The sequence below is a fragment of the Gymnoscopelus microlampas genome, assembly GCF_963454915.1.
Source record: "Gymnoscopelus microlampas genome assembly, chromosome: 13".
NCBI classification, from domain to species: domain Eukaryota; kingdom Metazoa; phylum Chordata; class Actinopteri; order Myctophiformes; family Myctophidae; genus Gymnoscopelus; species Gymnoscopelus microlampas.
In genome coordinates this window covers 6,974,108-6,994,939 of record NC_139950.1, presented here as the reverse complement: position 1 = coordinate 6,994,939, position 20,832 = coordinate 6,974,108, and the positions used below count along the sequence as shown (strand labels likewise).

The 20,832-nt window shown below is 42.9% G+C and overlaps 2 protein-coding genes across 2 annotated transcripts in view; both read left to right on the top strand.

The window, feature by feature from the left end:
• selenou1a (selenoprotein U 1a) overlaps window positions 1-20,832 on the top strand; it is a 310,703-nt gene that overhangs the window by 176,234 nt on the left and 113,637 nt on the right. The window lies entirely within an intron of this gene.
• On the top strand, window positions 9,574-10,707 carry LOC311058504 (UDP-galactose translocator-like; the record flags this gene model as incomplete). Its single annotated transcript, XM_084075965.1, has 1 exon — window positions 9,574-10,707. The coding sequence occupies one exon, from the start codon at window positions 9,574-9,576 to the stop codon at window positions 10,705-10,707; it is 1,134 nt and encodes a 377-aa protein (XP_083932091.1).

Sequence of the window (20,832 nt, the reverse complement as noted above, 5' to 3'; positions counted from 1 at the left end):
GAAAGGCGAGTCGGTAAAACAATGAAAAATACAATAAAGTATAATATATACAAGCTAATACAGTATAAGAATATAAAACATCCATTATGTAACACAGCATAATGGCAGTGTAGACTAGGGATAAAAAGGGTGGGTAAGGGTGACTATATTTAGTCTAGACAATGGACATACATGAAGATATGCATAACAATGTGTGCATGTACAGAAATGTGTGCGTGTGCGTCATAGACTGTAAAAAAGGAATGGACAAAGCCACTCCCCTGCTTTCTACAGAACGAAAATGAAGCCGATAGTTCAGGAACGTGCATTCCTCCAACGTTAATATATACAGTTGGCCACGCCGGAACTCAAACGCTATTGGTTGAGACCAGACATGTGACCAGCGAACCGGAAAACAACCCCCAAAAATGCTATTGGTTGGGTAGCTTGTCAATCAAGAGCAGGGCGGGGAATGAATGCTATTGGTTGTGTAGGTTGTCAATCAAATCATCCCGCCCCTCCTGGAGCATAGCCTACTTTATCGTCAATTTTAGAATAAATGGGACCATAATTTAGCAAAACGCATATCATGATGATTGAAAGGAGACTTTAAACTAGCGACTGGAAGCATATAGAATTTATGACAATTTTTATTACGGTAAGAAAATCTAGTCTAAAGTTTGTCAAAAACCCATTCACTTGCGTTAAAATAAATTCTTTCTGACACTGCAGGTCGGCGCAGGGTAAAACAGTGCCTCACTCTGGCCATTCATAAGCTTCCGTGTTGGCCTCATCGTAAATATCCAAGCCTTGCCCCTTGGTGTGCGTGTGTGTGTGTGTGGGACTGCGCACCGTGTGTGCGCGTGTTCCCAAGGTCCCAGAGCTGCGCATACGTCCAGATGTTGTTTATTTGCACAGAGAGGCGAGGTGAGAGATGGTGGCGAGGAGGGTATATTTCTTCCATGTACACAGGTTCTCCTCTAAGGATTATGTATTGTTGCATCAGACAGACCGCCAGCATGTCCAGTTCAACTCAGAGCCCATGCATCCACAGTCACACACACACACGCACGCACGCAGGGAGATGATCTAACAAAGATGTTAATGTTACCAGGGAGCCTGTTTCCTCTCTCTGTATGGTTGTGACCTTTCTGTTTCCATCTCATCATGTTCTGAACACTTATCTCACGCACACGCACACACGCACACACGCACACACACACACACACACACGCACTCAAAATAAAGACCACTAATACTACAGCACTATATGGCAGGCGTTCTCAAGTGGGGTCCCCAGCAAAATGAGGAACAGTTTAACCACTGCAAGCCTATTTTATAGGCTACTATTTCATAAGCCGGCCTACAAAGACAGAAAAGAGAATCATTTTGAAAATGTTCAACAGCACATCTTCTCTTATGGGGGTCCTTGACACAAAGCATTGAACCAAATTAATATAAATGCAGGGGGGGGCCTTCACATGAAAATGTTAGAGATGTAGGGGGAGAAAACAGGGAGCCACACACGTCTACAAGCCCTAACCGGACAGAAATATGAGCAACAGACAGACAGCTGAATCATGTACAAAGAAATATCCCTCCAAACTGATGGAAATACCATTACATTCTCTCACGCGCACGCACGCACGCACGCACACACACACACACACACACACACACACACACACACACACACACACACACACACACACACACACACACACACACACACACACACACACACACACACACACACACACACACACACACCTATGCAGGTGGTGGACAAAGTACTCAAATGTTTTACTTAAGTAAAAGTATCAATCTGCAATGTAGAACAAGAGATACTCAATTACAAGTAAAAGTCCGGAATTCAGGATTTACTTTAGTAAAGGTACAAAAGTATTGGCATCAAAATGTACTTAATGTACCAAAAGTAGTAAGTACTCATTGTGCAGAATGTCCCATTTCACAAGTTCAAAATATATAAACATCTTTTGAAAATAGCAAATCTACAACCTCTACAACCTGCAGATTGGCTATTTTCAAATGGCTAACTGTATGTTTTGTAATAATAATTCAAATCTACAAAGTAACTAGTAACTAAAAAAATCTAAATAATTGTAATGGAGTAAAAGTACAATATTTGCCTTTCAGATGTAGTGGAGTAGAAGTAAAAGTACTGAAAATTGCAAATACTCCAGTAAAGTAAAAAGTACCCAAATGTTTACTTATAAGTACAGTACTTGAGTACATGTACTAGGTTACTTTACACCACTGCAAATAGCCTACAGAGTATAGCCGCTGACTAATCAATCAATCAATCAATCAGAGAACAGTCGGATAATTATAATATGATATGCCTATAACGTTCACAGCTTCAGTCACGCATGTTTGAGTGATTTTTTATTTTGGCTTATAAAAGTTGAATGATGATCGTTTCGCAGCAGTGCTATGTTCTATGGCTTTGAGTTCATATAGGCTAAATATACACAATCAAATAAACAGTGGTGTAAAGTAACTAATTAATCAAGTACTGTACTTAAGTAGGTATTTTCTACTTTAGAGTATTTCCAATTTTCGGTTATTTTACTTCTACTCCACTCCACATCTTACGCAAATGTTGTACTTTTACTCCACTACAATTATTTGAACATTTTGTAGATTTTGATTATTATTACAAAACATGCATTAACCACTTCAGCCCTATATGAAAATAGCAGATCTACAAGCTCACAATGCGTTGCTATGCGAGGCATTGTGAGCTTGTAGATCTGCTATTATCAAAACATGTTGAAACCTTGTGAAATGGGGACATTCTGCATAATGAGTAGCCTACTTTTGATTCCAATACTTTTGCACTTTTATTCAAGTAGATTTTGAATACAGGACTTTTGCCTGTAACAGAGTATTGTGGTTTTGAATACTTTTACTTAAGTAAAACATATGAGTACTTTCTCCATCACTGCTAATGAGTTCGATCGCATAACGTTTAGTTTAGACATAAAGCAACAAGAAGAACACGAGGTTTACTGTTGGATCACATTCATATATAGAGTGAAGAAAAACTCACCATGCACACAATGTTCCTTTTAATAAACACACACATGTGTTGAGCAGTACTTTCCCAGTGAATGTGTGTTTCTTTATGGTCGCCCTTTCCCCCTCACTTTGCAACTTGTTTTAGAATCTATTCATTCTCAGACTCTTCTTCAAAAATCACGTCGATCATAATACTAACAGGACGCGTCTGGCAGACAGTCGCTCCGAAAGCGGACTGAGTCTGACGGCGATCTGATGTGTGTGTGTGTGTGTGTGTGTGTGTGTGTGTGTGTGTGTGTGTGTGTGTGTGTGTGTGTGTGTGTGTGTGTGTGTGTGTGTGTGTGTGTGTGTGTGTGTGTGTGTGTGTGTGTGTGTGTGTGTGTGTGTGTGTGTGTGTCTGTCAGCGTTGCCAGGTTTTGCGAGAGAAACAAGCAACCATGTCTAGTAAAAAAAAAGCCGAAAAGAAGCGAGACTTTTGCCCTTTATACATTGGCTATTTTCAAAAAAAATCTTGTATATTCCCATTCCTAATTTCGCAAATTAGGAATATTTTTGGAAGACACAAATCTTATATGGAGGTTCCTGGCATAGCATGTTTTCAGATGTGCAGACAAATACATATTAATAAAAATAAAAATATTTGAGAACCACTGGTTGAAACAACATTTGGAAACGAGCCCCAAATAAGCAACACTTACAAGGCCAAAAAACTAACCAATATTTGCAAGCAACTTCACAGAAAAAAACCCAGCCCAAAGTCGCTTATAATAAGCGGACATGGCAACGCTGGTCTGGGCTGCTGATCCACAACGACAAGCTGTAGGAGCAGAGAAGGGAGGCAGGGCATGGGGGGGGGCTCCACGTGGAGGGGGGCTCTCCACAGCCGACCGTGAAGTCCAGCATGCATGACATGCATGCAGGGCATCATTCTGACCTGCCAACTATTAGTTGATGTAGTAGCCTAGTATACTGTAGTAGTACCATAAACCCAGTGGTTTACACATTTTAATTGCAAGGACAATTTGATATATGATATTATGTATTTATGTATTCATTTATGTTCTTGCTTGCTTCCTTGCTTGCTTGCTTACTTACTTACTTACTTACTTGTTGAAACCCTCATGTTAATTCATTTTATACTGAGAGTGTACCAAAAACAAATGGAACCAAATGGACCCTTACTGGTCCATTGACTCCTCAAGGACCCCTGGGGGTCCCTGGACCACACTTTGAGAACCACTGCAACGGCTACCAATATCGATTGAACCTTCATTAGTATCATTGGTAACACCTGCGAAGGAAGTAAGAAGAGGCCCAATTTCTTTCCAATATGGCTGCTGTGCATAGAGCCTATTTGGGGGTCCTTGACTTGAAAAACTTTGAGAAGCATTGCCCCAGGGGACCCTGGTCAACGAAGTATATAGTGGTTATTTTAGGGAGAGAAAATCCCACCTCTCTAGTCTCCATATCGTGTCAGCTCATAACCTGTGGAAACCCAATCTGGGGTCCTCTCTTCACATCACAATAGACTGGCAGCTGTCTGCCTCCTCGCGCCTCGGTGACCTCATTAGTTCATGGCAGGTTGGGATCAATTACCTTCTGATGGCCTCAGGGCCTCAAATCTCTGTCAGTCAAGGTGTATAGCAGCATGCAGCTGCTATTCAAATCCTCCTCAGTTTACATTAGGGCTGCATATGGGCGATATGACTTCAAATTGTTAAACACCACTATTTCTATTTTGTATATGTTTATTTGGACAGGACAGCGCACATTCATTAACATTACATACAAAATGTAGTGTATATACACCGGATTTAGCAAGAATGCGAATTTCCATCCGTAGTCCCCATACAGACAACAAGCAACTTTACAAAAGCTGGTGGATTTGCCATGCGGCTGGCAACAGTTTAGGCATTTAGCAGACGCTCTTAATCCAGAGCGATTTACAGTAAGCAAGGACACAAGATAATACATCATAATACATCAATAATACATCAAATGCATAGAAATAGTAATTTAATAATAAAGTAATACATAAGTAAACCAATAATCTAATAATAACTAATACATACGTAAACCAAGAACCTATCATCAGCCTACATTGAAACTATACACACTATGCCAGGTCAACAATGACCTGGCATCTGTCTACATAACATGCTATCTAAATTACATTTTAGCCGTTGCATAATCCTCCAAAGTCGTCAAGGCTAGGGCAAGTGCTACGGGCTGAGGTGGAGTCTGAAGAGGTGAGTCTTCAGATTACGGCAGAAGATTGGGAGTGAGTCTGCAGTTCTAATTGCAATGGGGAGTTCATTCCATGGTTTGGAAGCCAGAAGGGAGAAGTGTCTGGGACGTGTGGAGTGTTGTTTTAGCGAAGGTTCTGACAGCTTCTCTGTGTTAGCTGATCTGAGAGAGTGGGAGGGGTTGTAGATACAATACGGGGGTGCCATACCTTTGTTTGCTTTGTAGGCCAACGTCAGTGTGTTGTACTCTGTGCGGGCAGTAGGCCTAACTGGGAGCCAATGGAGGGAGTGGAGAAGGGGGGTGACATGTGAATTTGTTTTTCGCCGGTTGAAGACCAAGCGTGCTGCTGCATTCTGGATCATTTGGAGAGGCTTAAGTGAACATACCGGGAGGCCAGTAAGGAGAGAGTTACAATAGTCAAGTTTTGATATGACTGATGCCTGGGTGAGGAAGGGTCTAATCCTTCGAATATTATGAGTGTGAACCTACAGGATCGAGTGGCCGCTGTGATGTGGCTCTTGAAAGCAATTGCCTCTATGCAGTAATACTCACGTTCACTGGAAAATAACCAAATAAAAATATAATTTGGGGTGGTATGATTTTGATCACTATATGGCCAGAGGGAAAGAGAGTTGCTGGTTGGCTCTGACAAATGTATTAAATTATGGATACGTGCATCTGAAATGTGATGAAATAAGCCAATAACTTCAATATCTGTAGTTCAGTTAGGTAGGTATTTGGCAGACGCTTTTAATCAGTTTGACTTACGAGCAACATAAGTTAGTTGACATCAGAATTGAAATCACAGTATAACTAGAAAAAAATGCTCCTCAGAGCACAGGTCTCCGCCAGGCCAGGTAGGATATTGTGGGCCAGCAATTTTTGGAATCTTCATGATTTGAAGCATTTTGTTCAAAATGGGCCACTCCTGCAAACGTAATCACATGACCATAGAGCTAATGGCCCAAGCTTGCGCAGACTGAACAACGAGAGCTTTTGGGATTTATCAATCTATCGTCACTTTGACTTGAACGTACGGTTTGCTCAAATGTCAGGTCTGGTCTCAGGTCCTGTGCCTGTCCGATTTTCAGACAATGCTGCACCGCATGTCTACGATAGAACAAACTGGTGTAGCCTAAGGGCCTTAGGAAGATCGTTCCATTAATAAATGAGGGCCAATCGGTACCAATGTGCTTGATGTTTGGACAAAAGCTGTAGGAGAATTATCAAAAAAAGGGTTTAGCAAAAATCGGCCTCCTGGTGGCGCTATAACAGGCCAATGGGAGAAATTGTCTTTTACATGGCCTCCAAGGAGTATGCGTGCAAAGTTTCATGCCGATCGGTCCAAGGTTGCCGGAGATTTAGCACTCTCTGAGTTGCAAATGGATAAATCAACTCTGTGTATTTGACTGTGCAGCTGCATTCACTTTGCTTTCCCCTTATTTGATTATACAGTACTGTATATTTGATATACATGCAAGAAGCTGTGTTATGAGATGTGACGATGTGTGCGATTGACTGCAAAATCTCAACACAATTGCTGCTACAGTATTTGTTTCAAAAAGCTTTACACCAAGCTCCCCTTGTCCACACTCTCAACTTTCAATTTCTAACAAAAAATGTGACATATAGCTCTGTTGTCTACACATTACTGTATGTCTTTTAATTGCATGCACTGCTTTTCAAATGTATGTATGTCTTTTAATTGCATGCACTGCTTTTCAAATGTATTTTGATTATTAATTTGATTTGAAACTTGCTTTGGCAATATAAACATATTTTCTCCTGCCAATCGAAGCCCCCTTGAATTGAAATAGAAATTGATATGATGCGACGTTGAAAGTCTTGCCGAAAATATTCCATATTTTCTGTTTGTCCCAGAAAGATGAACTGTGCAGTAGCAGAGTTCATTATAGGTTACTTTATGCCTACCCTTTGATCTATGATTATATATGTATTACGTCTGTGCACATGTGTCAGTGCTGTAGTGCAGTATGCATGCATGCCTGTGCGGACTTGCATGCTGCTCCTGTGCAGTAGGCTACACAACACATGCATGCTGGTTCTGTGCAGTAGGCCAGTGGTTCTCAACCTGTGGGTCGGGATCCCGAAGGGGGTCCCCACATGATTTTAAGCAGGTCTCCAGATGACAGTGAAGTGACAATTTTAAGACCTTTATTAATACCAAAAATATAAGATAGAAATAAAAGGAAAAGACCATTAGTGCATCAAAAGTAATCAACCAACTATACTATAAAAACTGGTCAAACACTGGCCAAATTGTCAAATAATATAAGAAAGAGATTGATCTACAAGCTCACAATGCTTCGTATTGCAAGCCGTTGTGAGCTTGTAGATCTGCTATTTTCACAATATTTATCTGTGGAACTGAGTCAAACGAAATGTAATGCCTCAACTCCTACAATTCCAAGTGCTTATCGGGGTGGGGGTCCCTCAAATATGATTATTTTGGGGGGGTCGCGGCCTGAAAAGGTTGAGAACCACTGCAGTAGGCTGGGCTGGCTACACAACACATGCATGCTGTTCCTGTGCAGTAGTAGGCTACACAACACATGCCCCATGGCAGCAGCAGCAGTGTGAAAACCCTGAACAGGCATGATGGGGGTCCAAGAGGGGGGGACTCTGACGGCCAACTGAGCCAAAAGAACGGCAGCAGTCTTAGAAGGATTAGACCCTTCCTCACCCAGTCTCTCTCTCTCTCTCTCTCTCGCTCTCTCTCTCTCTCTGAGGCCCACAGGGTTGGATCATGTGACTGGCACATGATGCGTCCCCTCAGTGTCTCCCTCCCATGTCATGGGGTTGAACCATTTAAACCCTGTAGCCTATATAACAGGCAGGTAACAAACTTAAACCCTGCATATAACAGGTAGACAACGTTCTGGTGTAAAAAGAAAATGGCAACAAAAGTGATTGTGAAAGTCAACCAAAGAACATCTCCTCTTTGATCAACAAGAGTGCACTGAGGACTCTAGCTGGAGCCCGCCCCTCATTCAATGTCATCTCATGGTTCACTAACACAACACTTTATTTTATTTATAGACCACATTTGGGGAACATGGGGAAAATACATTCTATTCTGCTGCCACCAAAATGTGGAATGCATTACCAAAACCCAAGATCTCGACTCCCAAACCAAACTGAGAACTAACCTAAAAGAAAGGCTGACGCCGCTGACCTGAAAAGGCAGTTGGTCTGGGTTTACTAGAACACCCATAGGAACGCCTTGGTAGTAGCATCCTCTGTCCCCCACCCCATCCTTTTTCTGTAAATATACCTTTTGCTGCTACTGGGGCTTTTATTGTGTGTAATGTATTACTGATGAACTGAGTACACTGGACAACAATGGAAACAAGGCCCTGGGGCTTTTTGTATTATCCTTTTAGCATAACCTTTGACTGTACTACATGTAGGCCTACAGTTAACAAAAGTGTTAATAAAGTATTCAATCAATCAATAATACTTAATTGACTGGAGTCCCCCACAACTCTATACTAGGCCCCTTCCTCTTTTTTTCACTCTACACGAAATCTCTTTGACAAAATGATGACGCATTGTGGGCTTGTAGATCTGCTATTTTGGGTGAATGTTCGCCTATTTTTGCAGGAAAGAGGAGAAGAGGAAGGCTAAAATAGGAGGTTCATGGATGGGGTGAGAGATGACATGCAGGTGGCAAGAGTCACAGAGGAAGGCGCAGAAGACAGAACCATATGGGAACAGATGACTTGCTGTGGCGACCCCAAAGGGAGAGGAAGTTCACCTATGCTGGCTTATTATGACATGGCCAGAATAGGGATGTTGGGGTTCAAGTGAAACTTGACCAAACACTGACCTCAGTGGGATTCCGACATAACAGAGATGGTGCTTGATTCTCCTGGTAAAACGCACATTTAGAACCTCTAACGGACTTAATCTTGCTCATGTAGGTTAATTGAATAATTAAAAAGCAGATTTTTGGATAACATTTCAATGTCTTACTCCCAAGGGGGTACTAGGGGTATACTACCATATTTGGGTACAACTAACTTAGAACTCAATATATCGATATATGGAGCTGGCTGATACATCTACTGTAAGTATGACATCTGGGGACTCTGTATTCAGGCAAGGCTGGGACTCCAAATATGGATATAGCTGACTCATTGTGACACAAATATTTTTTAGCCAGCAGCATAAGAGGCATTGTAGTCTCGGAGACCACCAGTGTGAACCACTCGGGTTAGACATCTCTCTTGGCTCAAGAGAACAAGTAAACCCTTATCTGAGTAGTATTTTCCAGCTGCCCACATGGCGAGCCAGGCCGGAGAAGAAGAGAAAACGGCCACACAAATGGCAGGCTCCAAACACCGCGAAGAAACTAACAGCAGGAAGTTGAAATACATCAGCCTGGTGATGCTGGTGGTCCAGAATGCATGGCTCATCCTCAGCATGCGATACGTCTGCATGCAGCCCGGCGATCGTTTCTTCAGAACCTCAGCCGTGGTCATGGCAGAGATCCTCAAACTTCTGGCCTGTCTGCTTATCATCCTCCTGCAGAATAGATGTAATCCAAAGCAAACAGTGATGTTCCTGTATGACAGCGTATTAGTCCAGTACAGAGAGACGCTGAAGTTAGCCTTCCCTTCCATCATCTACACGCTACAAAACAACCTGCTGTATGTCGCCATATCCAACCTGCCTGTTGCCGTCTTCCAGGTGACCTACCAGCTGAAGATCCTGACCACAGTGTTATTCAGTGTGACGATGTTGAAGAGGTCTCTCTCCAGAGTTCAGTGGGTTTCTCTGCTGATCTTGTTTGCCGGGGTGGCTATTGTACTACAGGTGCGCCAGGAAGGCCAGAAGGAACTGGCCTTTCATTCGTCGAGCCAGAACCAAGTTGTGGGAATGGCTGCCGTGTTGTTCAGCTGTCTGTCATCGGGATTTGCAGCGGTCTACTTTGAGAAGATCCTGAAAGGAACCTCCGCCTCCCTTTGGGTCCGGAACGTCCAGATGGGACTCTTTAGCTCTGCCCTCGGCATGCTGGTACTTTGGCGGAAAGACGGAGTGCAGGTGTCCGCTAACGGCTTCTTCTTCGGTTACACTCCGATGGTGTGGATGACCGTTCTCATTCAGGCGTTCGGGGGCCTCCTGGTGGCTGTGGTGGTGAAGTACGCCGACAACATCCTCAAAGGGTTCGCCACGTCCCTCTCCATTGTGGTTTCCGCGGTGATGTCGGTGTACCTTTTCGGTTTCCACATAGACCTTCAGTTTGTGTGTGGAGCTGCCATGGTGATCGGAGCCGTCTGCATGTACAGTCTGTACGCCGCTGACCGCTCTTCATCTTCATCATCATCATCATCGTCCTCTGCCGTTGGAGGACACAGGACTGACAGCGGATCAGATGTGGAGACATTACACCTCAGGTCAGTTGGGGTGAAATGAGGACAAAACACCTCTTTCTCTTCTTGAGGTCCAAACATGCTTGATCTCTTCTGTGAAAATGTGGCAGTGAAAATGTGGCTGTATCATCAAAGGAATAGTATATAGACTTTGGGGTGTACTAATGTATGAGCCAATCACAGTACAGCGAAGGGTGTACTAATGAGGTGTCCCAACCCCACTTATAGGGGCGGCTACTCCGCCCAAAAATGTAAGAAATTCCATTCCATATATTTTTTTAAACAATCAGATCTACAAGCTCACAATGCGTCACATCGCATGAGCTTTGGGTCCCAGTGGAAATGTTTGAATACTTGAGAATCTCTTTTAAAAAACATGCACTTTTGAATACTTTTTTTGCATCTCAGTATTTTGAGAGACAACTACAGCAGTACTTTAACTCAAGTACACATTTGACAGAGCAGCTTTCACTTGCAGTTGAATAATATTTGACCAGGAGTCTCTATGCTTTGACTCATGTGGAATCATTGAGTACTGTCCACCACTGACAAATAGTGCATTCCATCTTTACCATGTGATATGTAGCCAACATTTATAAATGCTTTGGGAAACATGTGCATTTTATACGGTTCATTTACCAAATAGATGAATTGTCGCTACAGTAGCCGATGAATGAACAATGAAGCACGAAATGCGTTCACAATGAATTAGCGAAGCAAAAACAATGTGGCATCTTTGAATAGCAGCATTCTTCTTCTTTAGGCCCTGTAGAATAATCAGGCAACGCTGACAGCATTTGTATGCTCCCAATTAGAGTTATTAGTTAGTTGACCAGCTTTTATGGTCAGAGTAGAAGGCTTGTGGGAAATGCAATACATTATTCCATACATAATAGCTAAATGAGACGGGAGCAACTCAGCGTGAAAGGCGCTGAGCTCAATGCTCAGACAATATTCACTGCTTTAATTGTCCACAAACACAATCTGCATGCAGTGATGGAAGATAAACTCCATTTTTTCCCTTTCTTTTTTCTAAGTAACTAACAATACCACAATGTAGAAGTACACTATACGTAAATAGTCCTGTAATAAACATTTTGCTTGAATGAAAGTAAAAAATATTCTTATACCTACCAAAGTAAAAGGAGTAACATTTGTCACATTCAATTTAAAAGATGTAGATGTAGGTGGTCTATTTTTGAATAGCATATAAATAAAATAGAGAATTAAATAGTTAAACAACAATTGAATTGCATTCGCTCCATAATTTTGTAGCATTCATGACAAGAGAGGTTGAGTGAGAGAAGGAGAGAAAAAGGAAAAACACATGGGTAAAAACTACAAATCTAAAAGATATCTACGGATTGCATATCGTTGCTGTCGGGTAAAAACCTCTTATCTCCATATTCTAACTTTTTATGTTTTTTTTTTGTAGATTAGTGCCCTATTTGATCACACCACGGCGTCACAAAGCATCATAGCAGATCCACAAGCTGGAAACGCGACCCTTTTTGAGCTTGTAGATCTGCTACTTTCGCTATTTTTTATTTGAATCCTGAAATCCCAGTTTTGGTCACATGAGGTTTCCACCCGACAGAGACGACATGTACAGTAGCAGGTTATGCGCATGATCTTTTCATTTAATTAGAAGCATGCATCATATACGGTTGACAGTTTTCAAAAGTATTAAATAAGTGGTTAAACTCGGGAAAGGACAACACTTATACCATATCACAATATTAAAATATCCCAAATCCCAGACGATATATAGTCTAGTATCTCATATCACCATATCAATATGATATTGATATTCACATTTGCCCAGCCCTAGTGCGGACCTGAGTTAAAAGTCCACACTCACCACTGTGTTCTCAGAAGCTATGCACACAATACGGTGTTATTAATAGCCATGTAATGTCTCTGACACTCGCAGTCTCCCTGCTTATGAATATTAATATGGGTTTATGAAATCCCTACTCCTCCTGCTGAGGTTGGATTGTGCTCATGGAAATCAGGCTATTTTCTTCTGCTCCTTTGAGGAAAATATGAATTCCCTTCTTGGAAAATAAACATTCTAGTTGTACAGCCACTGAAACATCATCATTTATAACTCATTGCACTATACAGTCTACTGTAATGTCTTTTGAAATTATTTTGTGGTGTCAGTAAAAACTGAAATGCAAAGCAATGATTTAGGGAATGCTTTTCTCTTTAAACGTTCTGAGTAATGTAATGGTTTTATAAACTCTCTTAAACACTTAAACTCTACTGATTGATTGGGTTCGTCCCAGGGCAGTGGTTCTCAGAGTGGGGTAAGGGAACCCCCAGGGGTCCTTGAGGGGGTTCCAGGGGGTCCCCAACAAAATGTGTTATTATAGCATCAAGATCAGTTTAATCACTTTAACTCTACATTGGCCAGTTCAAAATAGCAAAGCTTGTAGATTTGCTATTATAACAACAGCATATGCGTGTGAGGTTTGTGCGTGCGTGCGTGCGTGTGTGCGTGCGTGAATGAACATTTATAGCGGTTCCCTTCGAACTTCTATCACATTCACTCGCTGCGTTCCTTCCCCACAGACATCAATAAAGTGGGATTAAAAATGCTCTTCTTTGAAGTGACTGTTGAAATAATCCGGAGAGGATTGCTCTTCTCTCTGCATCAATTTCTTTTGTCTCTGTGTGGAAAATGGATAAAAAAGACGAATCCTGAATATAAAGGATGCCGCTCAGAAGAGGTGGAAGCTACAGGAGGTATTTCGCTTTACGCCTAATTTATGCTCAGTTATACGCCGATGTTGAGTGCAAAAATATGCAAAATAAATGGCTGACCTACAAGCTCACGACACCTCATGGATGCGGCACGTTAGTGAGCTTATAGATCGGCTATTTTTGGCACGTACTGCGTCAAATGATGAAATATAAATGGGCTTATAGGGCTGCTGTCATCACATCAACCAAGATCTGGGTGGTGTGTCCTTCTTGAAGTACGCACGTACGCACGCACGCACGCACACACACACACACACACACACACACACACACACACACACACACACACACACACACACACACACACACACACACACACACACACAAACAAACACACACACACACGCACAAGGTGAACGAAACACAAATCTGCAATTAGCTTTGAACTACGTAGGCCTATTAGAGAAAATATGTAAAACATCCACACAATATTCAGGTTATTATGTATGTGCCTGTATGTATGAATCACGTGTGGATGGAAGCAGACACATATGCCATGTGCTTTATAGACCTCGAAAGCATCCGCGGCCCACCCATCTGACCACTCAACACGGCAGCCTGTCGGCTGAGTGTTAAGTGGTCACTGGTCTGTCTGATGGCGGGTGGGCCGCATTGCATTTTCAGAGCATGTTTATTTTAATGATCAATCAAGTTAAGTGTTCTGGCTTGGATTCATGGAGCTAATATAGAATGCTTTATAAGCTCCTATTTATCAGTAGTAAAGAAAAAAAATACCCATGAAATTGTATTTGCATTTAATACAATTTGGCATGTTTGCAACATCCTCACTACATAAGTGAATATTTTCAGTTATAGCCCATTTTATTGTACATGCTTGTGTGTCGAATGAAGATGTTCTGTACATATGCTATATTAAGCTCACTGACCCAGATTAACATCCATAAATGCGTGCCTGTGTGTGTGTGTGTGTGTGTGTGTGTGTGTGTGTGGCTGTACCTGCGGCTGTACGTGTGTACGTACATGCGTGCGTGCGCATGTGTGTGTGTGTGTGTGTGTGTGTGTGTGTGTGTGTGTGTGTGTGTGTGTGTGTGTGTGTGTGGGGGGGGGGGGGGGGGGGGGCTGTGCGTGCGCGCGCATTTGTGTGTGTGTGTGTGTGTGTGTGTGTGTGTGTGTGTGTGTGTGTGTGTGTGTGTGTGTGTGTGTGTGTGTGTTTGGCTGTGCGTGCGTACATGCGTGTGCGGGTATGCGCGTGTGTGTGTGTGTGTATGTTTACTTTTACTTAAGTCAAAGAACCGAGTAGAGTACTTATTAAACCACAGCCTATAGCTTTCTTATGAGAGCCCTCAGCAATGAATGAAAATTAACATTTTCTAGCTCACTGGCTTTGCATGCTGATGCTGCATTAAAACACATGAACCCTGTTACAAAAATAGCAAAGTAGCATTGGATCATGACCTGTTATTAAAGGACGACCTCACCAATTTTCAACCTATCTTCATTTAATTGGTCCTCACTAACGCTCATTATAGTATGGTACCATTTTTGTCTACCCTGTATGTGTCTCAGAAGATGGCTGTGGACAGTTCAGAAACCCGCCTACCACTGTGACATCATCGATGGGGAATCCAAGCTAATAGAAACGGCTGGCTTTCTATGCCTGGAAAGTTAGCATGCTATAATGGAAGCCATTGTTCTCGCGATAATTTTGAAAAAAAGAATCCTGCCTATGATGATGTCACTGTTAGGCAGGTTTCTCAGGGGTTGCTCAGTGTCGTTGCCAGTTAGGGTGGGGCAAAAAAAAAAAACGTATTTAGAACCAATATCCCACTTAATCTTGCTCATGTAGGTTTATTGAGAAGCTGTTTTCTTTTTCTTTTTTTTATCAACTAAATTGATTATAACCACTTAACCTTCTATTATACTTATTTGTACAATAGTGGGATGTAAAATTACAAAAAAGCCCATCTGCAAGCTCACAGTTTGACCTGTGTGTGTGTGTGTGTGTGTGTGTGTGTGTGTGTGTGTGTGTGTGTGTGTGTGTGTGTGTGTGCGTGCGTGCGCGCGTGCGTGCGTGCGTGCGACTGTGTATAGGTGTGGGTTGGACAGTGATGGACAGTGACGCTGGACGTCACACCTGGTTTATACCTATTGCAGTTGCACCGACAAATGCAGATCTACAAGCTCACCACATGTCGGGTTGAGAGCTTGAAGATCTGCTTATTTTCAGTGCGTGACACCGGTGTAAATCAGGCTTTTCGCGAGCAGGACACTTCCAGGTCTAATATCAGAACAAGGACACAAGGCCAAGGCAGCACCGCTCCTTAATAACGTTCACACTAGTGTTGCCATGTCTGCTTATTATAAGCGACTTTGGGCTTGTTTTCCTGTAAAGTTGCTTGTAAATATTGGTAGTTGCAGGTTGCGCGTGTGTGTGTGTGTGTGTGTGTGTGTGTGTGTGTGTGTGTGTGTGTGTGTGTGTGCGTGCGTGCGTGCGTGCGTGCGTGCGTGCGTGCGTGCGTGTGTGCGTACATGTGTGTGTAGTCAATCATTCACTCATAGTACATTATGAGCGGTATCCCACAGTGTCCATGTATATTATTATTTATTAGTCACTATAGGGCAGAAACCAGGTATATCCATTTTTCAAGTTATTTTGTTTTAATTTTTTTAAATCAGTGCTATTGAACTCCCTTTACGTCAGAGTGTGGGTTTTACAAATATTGAACCAATGAAAAGTATTGAAAAGCACTTCTGATTAAACCAGGCAGCGGCAAATTAACTCAAAAGGCTGCATACTGTGGCCAGGCGGGCCACTTCGTCTCCACCTGTCCCCTGTCAACCCAGTCTCCAGGCTGAGACGTCTGGATTTTACATTTGCACAAAAACGCCAAACGTTAATTTTGAACATATTTTTGATCAAAAAACGTTTGTCCAAGTCAAGCGATTCATCAGAATCAATGTTATTTTCACATCATATGCTTACAGGTGTAAAGAAGTGGGTGAAATGAGTTTGAATTATCCTGGCCAAAAGAAAAAACTCAGTGTGTGACCAGTAATTATAAAGTATCATGATACTTGACCTTATGACTAATGTGTTCTGATTTCATTATGAGTGCTTATTCGTGGTTGTACCTGTAATACAGGTACAAACATATACCTTATACTTGACCGTACGGTTTAAGTCCTTATAGAATGCTTAATAATGCCATTCTAAAGTAGTTATAAAAACAATAGATTGATCAACAACGTTCGGATATAGACAGCAAATCAACCCAACGTAAATAACAAAAATGTCTCGAAAATACGTTCAAAGTTAACATCTGTTTTTTTTTGTGGAAACGTAAAATCCAGACGTTTCAGCCTGGAGACTGGGTTGCCCATGTGGCCAGCAAAAGAGGGGGCTCAGCAGTAGTCAGGGATGATACTGCTGAGCCATATCGCCAGTCCTTCAGTCCCCAGACCACAGCTTGATGGCACCCTCGTGTGGCAGGGCCTGTCATTTCCTTGGCCTGCTCTCGTTGACTCTGGTGCTGATGAGATGCTTTTTGGACCACAGTGTCGTTATCCAGCTTGGCTGGGACACAGTGCCACTTGACTAGGTATCCTCTAGAAGCCAACGCCCTCAATGGTCAACTCCTCGCCAAGTTCTGTGAGAGAACTGTGCCGGTCAACCTGCGTCTTTCTGGTAACCACCAGGAGAAGATCAGCTTCCACATTATGGACTGTCCTGGCTCCCCCCTGGTTCTTGGCCATCCTTGGTTGAGACTGCACAACCCGTTGGCGCTCGGGTGGCGCAGTCGTAAAGCCGCCACCACAGAGGTTATGGGTTCGATTCCACCGTGGTGCATCCGGCTTTGTCTTTGCAAACACAATTGGCCTGTGTTCCGGGGAGGGAAGCCGGGCCAACTATTGCCAAAATAGCAGATCTACAAGCTCGCTTTTTAAAATGTGTCACATCGCTACGTGTTTTGAGCTTGTAGATGCACGCACGCACGCGCGCACACACACACACACACACACACACACACACACACACACACACACACACACACACACACACACACACACACACACACACACACACACACACACACACACACACACACACACACACACACACACACACACACACACACACGCACGCAGACAGACAGACAGACCGAGGGGGGTCTGGGCTTAAAACAGCAGCTGTGGAAATGTTATGGTTGGCTGAGACGATGCGATCAGAGTGACAGTCTGCAGACACTCAGCAGATGTGTGCACACACTTCAACCCTGCAGTGTTCATTTAACCGGGGAGGGTACAAACTGCACCCTCTCAGGGTTCACAATTAACACTGAGGGTTGTATAGACTACAGAGTATGGAAACACAGCGCAAACTGCACAGGCGTTCTTGATGTTCTCCACTTGATGGCTAGATGCTCGTGGTCGTTCTAAGTCAGTTCATGTCAAGGACCCCCAGATCAATATGTATTTGGCCCCGCATGTGAAAATATGTTGTGCCAGCGAAAACGGTTTCGACCAATGGGCTCCACTCACAAGCTTGCGCCCGAGCGTGCGCACGGGTCTGCGCACCAAGGTGACGCAAAACGCGTCACATAGGACCCAAATAGGCCCCGCCCGTCACATTTCCAAACCCGGAAGGAGGGGTGGAAAGGGAGTATGTGCTGGGTAGCTCAGAGTGAGACAAGCTCAGAGTGAGACAGGCTCAGAGTGAGACAAGCTCAGAGTGAGACAGATTCAGAGACAAGCTGCAAATGTCTGCTGTCTGCATAGATGCTGCAGCTCTCCCAGGGCCCTTGAACTCCAACGACACACACAGGCCCACGCACTTGAACTGTGTGTGTGTGTGTGTGTGTGTGTGTGTGTGTGTGTGTGTGTGTGTGTGTGTGTGTGTGTGTCTGTGTGTGTGTGTGTGTGCGTGTAATTGTCCAATAGCCTCTGTAATGTAAGTGAATGCCTGGTATGATGGTTTCATTCAGAATGGAACCTCAAACATCTCCCCCCCACCCTCTCTCTCTCTCTCTCTCTCTCTCTCAGGGTTGGTTTGGCAAGAAAACAGAGAAACAGAGAGAGAAAGAGGGGCTGAGAGACAGAGCTGAATGTTATGTTTATCGTGGGAGACAGAAAAGATGCCAGCGAAGAGAGGGATGAAATATGGAGAGAGAGAGAGAGAGAGAGAGAGAGAGAGAGAGAGAGAGAGAGAGAGAGAGAGAGAGAGAGAGAGAGAGAGAGAGAGACGGAATGTCTGCTTTTCATCCTTCTCCACAAATGTCTCCTTCCTTCCACATCCCATTTCCTTTAAACCACTTAAACCCTTTATGCTTAGTAAACTGGACCTGAGTCGGCTCTTCACCGTAATCCTGTCTTTCTATCCCTTTCTTTCAAATTTAAGCAATGTTTATCAGCATCTAATCTATTGTATCTGTATGTACCTTAAAAGGTAGAGTAAGTGCTATTTTGTGCTGTTGTATCCTTGCAAGACAAGGCACGTTGATGTAGTGACAAAGTCCTGTACTTCACTGGTTTCCGACGGCCGGGAATGATTGTTTCGACGTGCGCTCAATGAAACTGATGCCCAAACGCTGACGTGCAGTTCATCATTATTATAGGATTTATTATCTGTTCCACAGTTGTCCGTCACCTTCAGTGTGCAAAAATATCAAGGGAAAAAAACCAGTCCAAAGGTAGATCTGACACAACACAGCATACAGAGCACATCACCGCATTAAAGGAGAATTTTTGACTACGTTTTTCTTACCTTTTCTATGATGTTATGATATCTTAGGATGAATGGTACAGTAGAACATTTTCATAACTCCATTCCAGGTCCGCCACAGCTTAAAACGTGCGCGGATAGGCCATGCGTTAGATCACATATTTTAATAGCTTTTTAAAAAAAAAATCTTTTAGATCTGACGTTAGTGACAGAACACTATGCAAAAAAAGAAAATTAAAAACAAATCTAAGTCTCGCTAGACGAGATTGAAATCGCGAGATTTCAATCTCGTCTAGCGAGACTTCTTTTTTGGACAGTGTTCTGTCACTATGAACGTCAGATCTCACAAAAAAAAAGAAAAAAAAAGTGATCTAACGCAAGGCCTATCCGCGCACGTTTTAAGCTGTGGCTGACCCAGGATGGAGTTATGAAAATGTTCTACTATACCATTCATCCTAAGATATCATAACATCATAGAAAAGGGAAGAAAAACTTAGTCCAAAATTCTCCTTTAAGTACCTGGCCACAATAAGGCCTCTAATTTCCTAATGGGAAACACCTCTTACCTTATCGCAGTGGTTCTCAACCTTTTGTGGATCAGGGCCCACTTGAAAAACTTCACGGCCCACCCATCTGACCACTTAACACGGCAGCCATTCAGCTTTGAGTTTAGTGGTTAAAATAAGTGTTAAATAGCTCTCAGACAGTAATCATTGCTATAGAGTGTGTGTTGCAGTAACAGGGGTCTCCCTGTCTCTCCAGCTCTTTAGTAACCAGAAAATCAGGTCGGGATAATATTTCTATCCAATCAGGAGAGAGAACTCACACAGGATACAGGATAAACAGGTGAAATGGGAAATGATGACACGAATATATGAGCAGACACATTTGAAACTGGAACACTATCAAATTGAAGCTGGTAAATGGGTACTCTCTCCTGCTTGGCTAAAAATGGCTTTAAAATGGTTTATTATAGAGCTGGAGACCCCTGTTACTGAACAAACACTCTATAGCAATGATTATCAATTCTCATCTCATCAATGATGAGCAGAATACAGTGCTTTAACCTTTTAACGTTTCAACCAAAAAATATCACTAACCAAAAGTTTAACCCCATTTGACATTAGTTCTCTCTCTCTCTCTCTCTCTCTCTCTCTCTCTCTCTCTCTCTCTCTCTCTCTCTCTCTCTCTCTCTCTCTCTCTCTCTCTCTCTCTCTCTCTCTCTCTCTCTCTCTCTCATGTGTGTGTGTGTGTGTGTGTGTGTGTGTGTCTCTCTCTCTATGTCTGAAAGCTTCAGTGTATGTTTGTAATGTGCTCTGAAGGACTACAGTATGTTTCTGTAACATACAGTAAACAGCAGCCCCGGTCCCACATGAAAAGCTGCTCGAATAAGAAACAGACAGACAGACACAGACAGACAGACAGACAAGACACACTTATTATACATATTCCTCAGGATCATAGCGCAACCTAATGGTAGGAGGCAATTAAACATCAAAGGCTTATCAGAGCGATGGCATGAGAAATAATTCAAAGTGTGCATGCGTGCGTGCGTGTGTGTGCTGTGCGCGTGTACGTCTAAGCTGGCACAGGCCACTATTACATAATGGTGCACGAAGCGGAGGCAGGACCCAGAACAAAAAAGGAGAACAGGGAAGAAGTATGCATAATTAAAATAACGGGTCAATGTTTTACACTATGTGAGGTACATGAACACAG